Consider the following 12,488-nt stretch of genomic DNA (forward strand, 5'->3'; position numbering starts at 1 on the left):
TCCCACCAGGCTGAGGTCACTTAACCTTGCCAGGCCATGTTTTTGGAGGCATTGGGCCAAAGGGAGATACAGGTGCATTGGAAAGGTGGGAAGGGTACAGGGTGTGAGGGGCCAGAGAATCTGACTGCTGCAAACAATGAAAATTTGCTAAGATCAACCTGATTAGCACAACGAGTGGTTGAGGACCATGTCTTGTTCATGTGTGAAAAACTGCAATATCTCCTGTGTAGTCCTACCTTTTATCAAAATCTACCACTTTGTGTTAAAATCAGAGTTCCCAGTGAAGAGATGCCCCGTGTGAATTAACTGGGGTGTGTGGAGCATCTCAGCGAAGTGCATCTCCACTCAGTGGCAAAGCACAAGGCTGAGCACCCACTGCTGCTGTATCCTGTTTTCCTCATTTTTTCTAGAGTACCCAGCAGATGCAGCCTGAGCACAGCACTGCAGGACATCCTCCCTCACACAGACAAGGATGTGCTCAAGACAGGGTTGCTCCTTCCTCCCCGAGCCTTGCCACGCCACTCGTAGGCACAGAGGGGCTGCTTGGATCAGGACCAGCTCAATGCCTGCTCTAAGACAGCAGTTTTCCCAACAGGGCTCAGAATCCACTTGTTTTCTTTGCATTCTAAAAGGTCTCTCGTGCTGCCTCACAGCTGGCTCCTTGCTCTTGAGGTGAAGGAGTTAGTGTAGAAAGTGAAGGGAAGCCACTGGTCCCAGTATGGGCACTGGGAGTCCAGTCCTACTTGCCAGGCCAGAAGAATCATAAGGCAGAAAGGAATCTGGCTCTTCATCCAGAAGCAGGCCATCATAGAACTGTTTGGGTTCGAAGGGACCTTGAAAGATCATCTGGTTCCAACACCCCTGCCATGGGCTGGGACACCTTTCACCAGACCAGGGGGCTCAGAGCCCCATCCAACCTGGCCTTGGACTCTTCTAGGTGTGAGGCATCCACAGTCCTGAGGGACCTGTTCGGGTGCCTTCTTCTCAGCCCTACAGTAAAGAATTTCTTCATGTATCTGACCTGAGCCTGCTGTGCTTGCAATACCCTTGGATGAAGAGCAACACTGGATTTATCAGTTACTGCATATTATTAAGCATTGCTTACCCCAAGCTTGCTGTAAAATCAGAAAACACCAAAAGCACACGGTCAGCTTAGACTAAACATCGACCCTCTGCTTTCAAGCACTATGTAGCTAGGAAGATGTCCTATTTTATGCAGCATGGTGTTCCATGAAGTTAGGAAGAACAACTAACACAGAGGCTTTAAGAGCTTAAATCTGTTAAAATAATTGCATTAGATGTATTTTTAAATACCTTTTCCAACGCTTCTCTGTCAGCCAGCTCCTGCACAGCCAAAAGCTTGATACTGTAAGAAAAAACAGAGAGAAAAAGAGAATTATTCACTCTACTGCAAGCATTACAGAAATCAAAGAAACAGCAGAACTGCAGCACTGTTTTTATCCTCTCTCTTGAAAAAAGAAATACAAGAAATGCTCATGATGAAACACAATAAAGCAAGAGAGACAATGACATTTTGTTTGTCTTGAATTAGCTGTCGTAAGCAGATTTTTTGGTTTCCAAGTTACAAGCATATCTGAATTTGCCTTACAGAGAAACTGCATCAATCATTACTTTTGCAATATCCCAAATTAACACCAAAGGATCTTCTGAATGACAAACACAGAAAAAGATTCTAGACATTTCTATCAGTTGTAGTCAATTTTCGTCCTCAGTGTCAACAGGTTTCTATAAGTCCCAAAAAACCATTCCCAGGGATTCACAATATTATATATGATGTATGCTAATTAAGACCACCCAGCTCAATAAATCTGAGGGAGAGATGAGGGAAATGTGTACCACCACTTAAAGTTAGGGTAGAAAGGCAATCCTCAATTATTATTCTTGTAATGCCCTTTGTTAATCAATCACAAATTTCTTCACCTACTGAATCTTTTCTAAGTTTACCTCTAGGGGCTAAATCCTGCACACTGAATTTCATTCACTTCAACAAGGTTATGAGATCCACTCAGACAGGGTTCTACACCTGTATTGCAACTCCACAGGCTTATTTCCCTTACCCAGTCTTAAACCCAGTCACTTAATGTATTATCCTTGAACTCCAGAGGATAATTTCCTTTACCCGGGGATACAAAAACATTTTTATGGCAATAGAAGAATCAAATGATGCATATAAATATTGTTTAAATTACTCTCACCACCCTGCACACAGACACAGTAAAAAGCCAGTATAGTTAAAAGCTCATATTCAAGAAGGTGTGAATAGTCAACACAGAAGCCTGCCAAAGGATATAACACAAAAAGTTTTATTAGCCTTTCAAAACCCCAGAGCAATATTGCATAATTCTTGAGCATCCACTGACACCTTATATGCTAATTATGTACATCCATCCTGCAACAGCAGCTGGCAAAGCATAGTTCTAGTCCTGTCTTTCTATGGCTTCCCACTGCAGGTATTATAGCCTAATCCCTAAACACCAATGTGCTCTCGCTTTAATGGACTTCTAGCTTTCATTGTCTTCAAGGTATCATAAAAAGCCTATAACAAATGAATTATAAAATAGCTACAGGCAATGCATTTCTAGTCTGCAGAGACTATTAGTACTAAGACAAAGAGGGCGGAGATGGCTCAGAAAACAATGGGATAATCAGAAAAATGAAAAAGGTATTCCATTAAAGCCCAACCACTGTGGTAGCAGGGGACATGTGATTTGGTGTTACTGTTTGGTGAATGCACTAGGCTGCACACACACAAATTCAGCTGTACTGGAAGGCAGTTAGGGAAAGTACAAAACCAATACAAGGTATTTTGAAACATCATTTTCCTTGCAATTCAGCCAGCATGCAAAATAAAGATGGGCTGGGCAACAAGCAAAGAAGGCAGTTCCATTTAAAAAACACTGCAGCGCTGTGTCCAGCTCAGAAGGAGCCTTAGCTGATGCACCTTGGAGAACAAAGTCCAATAACCCAGGCAGGAACAATGCAGGCACAGTCAAGACCTGTCTCTGAATTCAGGAGCCACCTCTTGATTTTGGATTACTCACCTCTGTTGCAGAGCGCTTGAGAAATACACTGGACGGGTGAGAGGGAGGCAGGCTAACGCGCACAGGGATGCACTCAGGGTGCTCACAGCCACATGGGCTGCTGCAAAGGTGGCTTCAAGTCTATGCATACATGGGCTGGGAGTCTGCAAAATACTGTTGTATTTTTCTTTTTGAAGCTAGACTTTTTGATTACTTAATCAAATAAGTCAAGGCTGGGGATGCTTCTACCAATTGACTGATTTATTTCTAGAACGTTATATGTGAGTTATCTGACACTGAATAGCTACAGAAGAAAGATGTAGACTGCCCTAAATGCAAGTACCACTTTCATTAAAAATCATCATCTCACTGTAAAAATCATCACCTACCTTCCTTCCCATTTACACCTGTAAAGCCCCACAAGAACTTTTTCAACTGCGATGTGTTTATTTTAAAAAAAACATCCAGTCACAGAGAAGCACGTAATGAAACAGGAAGCAGGAATCTTTTTATTTTGTTTCATTATATTACGGAGATGCTGCACCCTTGTTCAGAGGTGAAGAAAACATACAAAGGCTTTACCTCTTGCAGAGATACTGCATATGCAGGGTCAGAATCAAATCTCAATTCAAAGTTGTTGCATGATTTGCAGCAACATTCTTTTGATTCCTGGAGAGAAAAAGACTTCCTCTGCTGCTACAAATTAAGAGATGAATGTTCTCCTCAGGTGACACCTGAAAATACCTCAGGTATTTTTTCTTGGTCAGAAGGAATCTGCAAACACAAGTATCAGCTGCAAGATCCTTCTTTCCTTAAAGCACCATCACAGATGCTTTCTCTGTCCATTGGATTACAGCCTGGAAAATTGCTCTTGATAACCAGTTATTTACTGCTATTTCTTCCAGCAGTTCCAAGCAACATTAGTATGTGCTACTTTGATGCAATGTCAGCTTGGAAATGCAGCTTCTTTCAAGGCTGCTGCTTTGGGCATTTGATGCTTCAAAAAGATTTCAGGCTGCTTATTTAGGCACTACATCAGCAATCTTACAACCACTGAGAGCAGCTCATAACTTCATTTGCTGTTTGTAGCTTTTTGGTTCTTCAAGGATTTCAAAGTAGATAGGAATACAGACAGTAACTGGGGGGAGAGAGGGGGAGGAAGTCTCCAATTAAAAAAATCTCAAATGAAATGCAAATAGTTACCAAAAGCCAAAGCTGAAGCCCAAGGTCTTGCAGTCTACAATACAACACCTAACTACACCTCTGTTTATGTATATGCTTGGCATTATTTCTTTCATCCTCACCCGTGTTGTGCAAACACTAACTCGTAAATAAAGTTGTCAAAAAGTCATATTTCCCAAAAAAACCTTATGGCTCCTGGAGAGTCTGCTCTAACTTACTAGCTTTAAAATATACTGGCTAAGAAAGCTGTAATATGAGTAACTATGCTGAAAATGCCTCTGCTTGAATATGAAACTCTATTATAAATATCACTGACTGAGTTACTTACATGATCTATTTAAATGAAGCTATTGAAATTAATATCCTGGCACCCCAGGCACACTCAAAATACTTGAAAACATGCAGTGATCAGGATGAAGGACTCTCCTCCAGCACTGAAAAAATGCAAACATGATGTGCTGTCAAGGAAACATGACTCCCTCTTTTTTTGGCCATGGGTGACGCACGGCATTCTCCTCTAAGGGAATTCCTTTTGGTTTCCAGAAGATTAGTCACAGTGCTGAGCAAATGCCTATAGCTTCAACACATTTCTACACCTCAGGGTATCATTGCAATCCTTTCCTCAAAGTCTTCCTACTCAAAAACAAGTAGCATTGGGTTTCTCTTTTTAATCCCACATACCCAGGAGTAATTTAAGTCTTTCTGGCAGTCTGTTGCAACACTGCAAACTTGCAGATAGGTCCCTTGCCTGCTGATGGCTTCCTGTTCACCCTGAGCCATGATGACCACATTTAATTTGCACTGAGCTTCACTTCCCAGCTTGAATTCACATTGCCCGCAAAATCCCATCTGCTCTTGCAGTGGGGAATGTTGGGGCTCTCCTAAGAACCACTAGAAGGTCATCTGCCTGCAAACCAGTGAACCTATGGCTCTGCAGCAAGGCAGATGGGATGGTCTGAGACTGCCACACATGGCAGATCCCAGCTCCATCCGCGCAGAATGCACCTCAGGTCTTTACCTGAGGAAGAGAAACTGCTTCCTCCAAAATCAGCTTGAAGGGTGCTTTAGGGGGAGGAAGGTTTTTAGAATTACAGTCTGTTTCTGGACCAACCCCTGCACAGAACTAGAACTGCAGCCATTGCAGACACAGGTCACCTGGCTGCCACTATCAAGAGAGAGGGTCCCCAGAGCAGAGCATCAGTGAGCACAGTGACCTATTTCTGCTGAGCCGAGCACAGCATGGAGCTGAGGCTTCCATTCAGTGCAGAACCTGGTAAATTTGAGGAAAGAGGAGAAAGTGAGGAAAATGTGAAGCATTAAGTTCAGCAATCAGAGACTCAGTGAAGTGTTTAAGTGCACACTTGTCCTCCCGGCGGTGCCCTACAAAAGCTCAATTACATACCTTTGCTGAAGGCCTGAGTTTTTCCAAAACCCTCATGCTTTCTATCAGCCACTGCATAAGCCTAAAGCTAACAACATTGAGAAATGCCATTTGACTTGTCTTGCTTTTCTGTCGCCTCCTTCAGCATACAGCTGCACCAAATCTTGCTTCAGCTAGACTCACAGACATTATTATAAATAGCCCACGCAAAAACCACTCAATCCCAAACCATTTTGAGCAATATTAAATGATTCCTTTCTCCTGTCCTTTTACTTTACAAACTCTTCCTCTTGAGATAAGGTATTATGGCCCATGGTGAAGTTTTATGGAACACTTACGTATCTAAGAGTAGAGCATGAATGCATGTAACTGAAGTGTTTGCTGACAGACACACCTGCGTGAGTTAGTTCGCAAAAAGAACAGGACAAAACCACTCAGGCCACCAAATTTGTATGTCAAAATTGTATCTGCAAATCTATCCAAACTGGCCTTGCTCATAAATCTATTCTGCTCTAAGAGATAGGCATGAAATGTGAGAGTTGGACTGAAAAAAGAAAAAAAAAAAGCATTTGAGCTGTGCTAATGGTACCTGGTACCTGGGAGGGAACACTCCCCATCAGCCGCCGGCTCGCCCCATCCCTCACCTTAGTCTCCACTTGTGCTGCTGAAAGGGCACACTCATCGCCATTCACACCACAGCCCCTGTTTTTCTTTCAGCATTTGCTGGATGAGTAACATTAGGGCAAGTAACAGTAAGGATGGGGGAGCACCCCATGCATGTAGGTATTCCCTGTGAGGGCTGTGGTGGTCCCTGCTGCCCCAGCTGTCAACAGCCTAAGGTCAAGGGCTGTGATTAACTCTTAGAGAAATAGATGGAGAGCAGGGAAAGTGAACAGCCCAAAAGTGGCAAACACAGATAAACACAGGTCTTGTGGCTTAAACAAATGTGGGGGGATGGGGGGGGGGGTGTTGAATAGAGGGGGCAGGGGTGGTTTTTTTTTTCTGTTTGGCTGTTTATTTTAAATATAGACCTGCTGGTGGACCTTACTGCTAATGACTAATGGGACCCAAGTCTTCTCTTCCTGACTCTGTCTGCCCCCGTGATGATTATCTTGCACAAGGGTAGGTGAGAGAACAGCAGGCTCCCATCAATAGCACCAATTGCACTTATTAGACTAGATTTAACACAGTGAGATGATGGGGGAGCAGGTCTGAGCACCCTGGGGCTGCAAAGGGATCTGTGCCACTCCTTTTTTGGGGCTGCCCACACTGACCAGGGCAATGGGTCACCTAAGTGGGATGCCTTCACACTGAATGAACAACTTTTAAGGCTTTCATCAATGCATACACTGTGAAATACATCTTATTTTTGCTGGCATACCCATTTACAAGGTAGTCATTTCCCCCCAAGACCCTGTTTACTCACACCCCCATAAAAACAAAAGCAGAAGGAGGAAAGAAAAGCACGCTCAATGACTTTCAGCCTTGTACACTTCCTTCATCTACCCCTGCAAAGCTGGATGAGGAAAAAATCCCCAGTTTCTCCTTTTCCAATAAAAGCATCTGCATCTGCTCAATCACTCCTTAAATGGAAGGAAAAACTGTGTCCAGTGCCACATCTTAACGGCTGCTGGAAGCCACCAGAGAGTTTCTGAAGTAAGCTTAAGGGCTTGGATGGGAATACCATGCCATATTGCTTTGGGACTAACTGCCAGCTAATGACACAACAAAATATGTTGGAAGATTCTCAGGAAAAAATGTATCCACAGTAAGAAGAAATAATGATAAAATCAGGGAGCTGCATTTCCTACATATGAAATGTATCTGTACCTATCTATACTACAGATACACATAAAACAGATCATACACATGTTAGATATAATTTTTGAAACATTCGTATAGCTACACAACTATATATAGGCAAATTTATTTAGGGCTGCTTTTTTTTGCAGCTTCCTCATTGGGATGAAAGCAGATATTCTTTAATGTCTAGTCATTGCTGATTTGCCTGCAGCATGGTCTGAAACCAAAAAGCAGATCAAGGCACTGCAGCTGGAAAGGGAACCGGGGTAAATGGAAGGAACAGAGAAGCCAAAATCCATCAAGCAAATTGGCAGTGTGGTTCAGGCCACACAAACACTCCCACCCTGATGCTTGCATTCATGGGTCCTATTACATTACGTGAGTGATTGAAGTATTTGCCACGGGGAGAAAGGAACCTGTAATGGAACTAGAAGAAGAAAAACATGAATTATGGATGGCTACCACTGAGAGTTGAAGGGGGAGAAAAGCAGCATTACAAGGCAGGAGGCAACTGAAATAGTTCATTTCTTTCCTTTCCTATTTCAGTGGTTTCCTGGATTCAGGGATGCTCTCCACTTGCTGTTCTCTGCCCTAAATTTGCAGCAAAGCCATCACTTTGCAGGACCTAAGAACTTTGCACTGAGGATCTGATTCATGTTCAGCTGATGCTGTGGTTTCAGTGCAGCTGTATCACTGCAGAGACAGAACGATGATTCATATACTCTGAGCATTGTGTACTCCCAAGGCATGAGGGAAAAACCAAAAAGGCTGCAAGGCAGCAAACTTCTTCCTAGAATTCTGGAAGGGAATAAAACATGCTCACAATGACCCAAACCACAACCAACTGCAGGAAACACGTGAATGCCCATGTATAATGAGACCTGGAAGCCTTCTTGACCACCTCCTTGGAAACACCCAACCCAAGCAATTTCCAAATGGATGAAATCCATGCTGCTGTGCACACAGACTTTCACTACATCAGTAAGCAGAGCAGGTCACGCTCAGCAAAATTAAGAGGGGAGCTGTTCAAAACTCGGCGAATCTCTGTGAGGCTAAAGAAACATCACTCTTATCCATCTACCCAGAAAAGGTGTCTCCTGAGTTGTGAGGCAGTGATGCTTTTTCAGGACACTTGTGCAAATTACGGGGGGTTCTATCAGGGAGAGTAGGTTAGGAGCAACTGGGAAGAGTCCTATTTACCTCTTTCTCCACATAGAGGATCAGATCTTGGGCCTAATTCTTTTCTTTTTTCAGGTAAGGGGGGAGAAGACAGGACATCATTTCTACCTGTATAAAGTCTCTCAGAAGATTCCCTCAAACTTTTACACTAGAGGAAGTCACAGAAGGGTCATCCTTTGGATGCATGCAATGGACACATAAATACTGTCCTTTCTTTCACTATTGGGCTCATAAATCTGCATTTGAGGTACAGAGTACTGAAGACTCAAGCATTGTGCTAACTGTACTTTTCAGAAACACTTGACTAAGTTAGAGGTCATCCTATGGCCTTTTCTATTGATATCCTGTTATTATTCTTTCATGTCCTTCTCCAATTCGGTCTCTGCAAACTGGTGCAATGCCAAGACAGTGGCAGCAGTTAGGAAAGTAAAAGTCAGGGAAGACTTCCAAGGTCCTCAGAAGAAATGCTGGTTATAAAGGGCTTGGATACATTGCACTTGATTGAACAGAATCAAAGCTCATTCCTGAGAGGCAAAGGTTAATTAGGCAAATGGCTCAAAAGGATCAATCTGTTCTAACCCATTATTTGTTGATTTTTTTTTTAATTTTAAAAGAGAGTTTAAAATAGACTAGGCAGCTGAAAATATGTCCCAAATTCCCAAACACATGAGATGAAACCACAAAAGGCCTGAGACTGCCAGGAACATAATGACTACAAAATAGTAACCTAATGAATAAAGAAACAGTAAATCAAATACCTATATTAAATTATACTAAACACAGCAAGCTTGTCCATCCATAAATACTAACAGGAACCAAGTACATGCAGTGGCAATGCAGCCAAACTCCCAAAATCATTCAAAACTCAGGGTGACAGTCCAGCAGGCTTCTTTGTCACCACCTCCACCTTCACTGATTGCTCCTGTGACAAACACTTCACTACATGCTAATTCAGGCAACAGAAGAGAGTACTACTGCAAGCAGCTCGTCTGTGTGTATGTGTGTTATATTTATGCACAAAAAAATTACACCAGTTGTTGCAACTCCCTTCTGACAGACAGCAAACCAAAATCAGTTGCTTGGATTAAAAAAAAAAAAGGGGGAGAGTTGCCTTTTGGCTTAAATCATATAATGATAAAATGCACTTTTCCTCCTCAGTATTTAATTTCTTATTATATTTAGCTAAGAACAATATGTCTTCATCTAAACCAGTTCACCTTACGCTCAATTGTTTTCAAGTTGGGCAAAATCCTCCATATAATGTCCACAGTCACAGGATTTTATTTTTTAATTTTTCAAAACATGCCTGTTTCTTTATAATTCCGCAGGAAGAGAGAGACTCACAGAGTCTGTGGCAACATTGATTTCTTCTGAGTCACTAAACTGGACATGTACACTTATTTAGCTTGCCCTGAATTATTCAAATCTGTCCAACAAGGGAGGAGATCAACACTGAAAACAAAAATTTAGAAGGTCATAAAAATCAAAGGTGACTTAGAGCTTCCAAATATAGGCATTATGTTATAGTGTACGCAGTCCCCGGCATTTGGCTCTTTTTCTGGATTTTCTGAATCATTCCCTGCTGGGGTAGAGTCTCCTAATTCCAGAAACAGCACCTTCTCCCACCCAATCCTGCCCTACAGCAGCAGTGGAAAAACTGAGTATTCTCTAGTTAAATATGTGGATATGCTTGGAAAGGGCAGACCAGCACACTTTCCTTCTGCATGAATTACAAAGCTTACAGCAAAATTATGGGGCCTTGGGAGGCAAAGTGGTTAATTGTGACTCTACTTTAAAAATATGCCTCTGTGTCCCTGCAAAATAAAATGTGATTTGAAATAGCCTACATCCCTTTCTCCGTTAGGTACATGAACCATATGCTATCAAGCTGTCATGTGAAAGCTCGTCATGGCCCTTTATGCAGCCTCAGAAACTTAAGGCAGTATTACTTTGCCATAGGTGCACAGCCTCATCTCAGAGAAATGAGTTTACACAGTTAAAATCATTACAAAGGAACACAGTGAAAGTCAGTTTGCTTTGCAAAAAATTTGCTCAAGAGCAATGGTGCAGCCTTATGGCAGTACAACTAAGATCAGCTGGTGACATCTGAGCGCCACTAAGATTCATCCTGGTGCTGTGCAAATAGTATTGAAGCCTCCTGGCTGAATCTGGATACAGAACTCTGCAGTTTTTTACAGCACACTCTTAAGAAAGAGATTGACCCTCAAGAGCTGGCTCCTTCTTCAAAGAGGCTGGCGAAGCGCCACAGCCATTGTGCATTTCATATGTGCATCTTTTGCAGAAGCCTTCATGCCAAAATGGAATTGTTTAAGTGGTGGAAGACACTAAACACTGGGTATTAAAACAGAAGAATGTGCACAAGAAATGCTCCAAGAGATTCTACAAAATTACTGTGGAGAGGCACTGCGATGAGGGAAAAAGAGCACTACAGAAACCAAGAGCAGTGCTTTGGTCAAGTGCACTTTTCTCCATGGCTCTTTCACGAGCAGCTTATGTTGTCTTACAAATTCAAGGACATTTTGACAAAAAGGCTAAAATGAAGTGCATCATTATAACAGGTGGGAAACAAAGCAGAAAATGTATTAGCAGACAGCCCTTATGTTTTAAGGAGTTCCCACTCTGTGGCCAAAGCCAGCCCACCTGTATTCCTAGAGTGGAGCTTGGGAAGCTGGTGACAAGACCTTGACACCAGTGCTCTGCAAGGGCAAGGGGCAGGCAGCCAAAGACTTTGTTAAGGTGACTGAGACCTTGTCACTGTGAGAGAGGGGAAAATATGGGTTTAACAAGATAACACATGCATTACTGCTCCAAGAAAAGTCTCCAGCGCAGGCCTAGCCTAACACTATTGAGTCTGTATGTCAACACAGTGGAGCGTCAGTCAGCACAGCCATCTGCTGCTCCACACACAGGAATGGCGTCAGGACCCACTGCCAACAACTGGGGTGCTCTCCTTACAGCACCTATCCCAGATGGTGAAGGAAAGGTCACAATAGATGAGAATTCCTCAAAACTGTCACTCAGCCCACGCAAAAGTTACTGAAAACAGAGCAACCCAAGCTTTCAATGAACATGAACATTCATCCTCCTAAAACAGAGGTCAATTGCACAGTCCAAAACAAAAAGTGAAGAAATGGAAAACTGCGAAGAGGAGCAGGCCAGAGGCATCAAAGACAGAAAATCCAAGTTTTGCATACCAGTGAAGATAACACTCCATCTTGCATGCACCCAAGCCTTTAAACCTCAGAAAAGCCACAGAAAACATCTCAGCCTTCTGTCAGTGTTCACTATTATTTACAAGTAATGTTGATGTTAAGCCATAAAGAATTTTGTTTACACTGATGTAACACTACTCTCTTAGGTTGCCAGAAATGCAAATAATATTGTAGCCAGAAAAAAACAATCAGCCAATACGGAGGTTGCATCTGCAAGAGCCCACAGAAAGCACAAATTAGATAAGAAAACTACCTGTCAAATAAAGGAAAGAAGTTAAAAGCCTTCTTTTCAAGAGCTAATTAACAAAATTATCCTATCAGCTTCATCTACAACATCACATGATACTGCATTAGAAAAGTGAATTTAGCTTATGGGGCATTTGGAGTGCCATTTATATAACTTTAACCCAAATAACAGACCAGACGGTCTTTCTATCAGTCCAGTTGTTTTGTAATGACACTTCAGTAATGGCTTTGAAGTGTGATGAGGGTTATGTGAAGCTTAAGCCTGCAGTTAGCCAAAAGCCACAACCGCATATAGCCTGTGCTCCGAGTATCGGAGTAACACGGAAAGGTTGGGATTTAAACCTCCCGTGGATGCATCACATAGCTGTAACTCTAATCCGGGAGCAAATGTAATCCTCCTCGGTTCTCAAAGTCAGAAAAACT

The 12,488-nt window shown here is 42.5% G+C and overlaps 1 protein-coding gene across 1 annotated transcript in view; it reads right to left on the bottom strand.

Annotated features, from left to right (window-relative positions):
• EEPD1 (endonuclease/exonuclease/phosphatase family domain containing 1) overlaps window positions 1–12,488 on the bottom strand; it is a 62,241-nt gene that overhangs the window by 27,986 nt on the left and 21,767 nt on the right. The window contains exon 2 of the mRNA XM_084206721.1: window positions 1,315–1,366. Coding sequence (XP_084062847.1) covers window positions 1,315–1,366 — 52 coding nt within the window. The remainder of the gene's footprint in view (window positions 1–1,314; window positions 1,367–12,488) is intronic.

The sequence above is a fragment of the Fringilla coelebs genome (genome assembly GCF_963513975.1).
Source record: "Fringilla coelebs genome assembly, chromosome: 1".
NCBI classification, from domain to species: domain Eukaryota; kingdom Metazoa; phylum Chordata; class Aves; order Passeriformes; family Fringillidae; genus Fringilla; species Fringilla coelebs.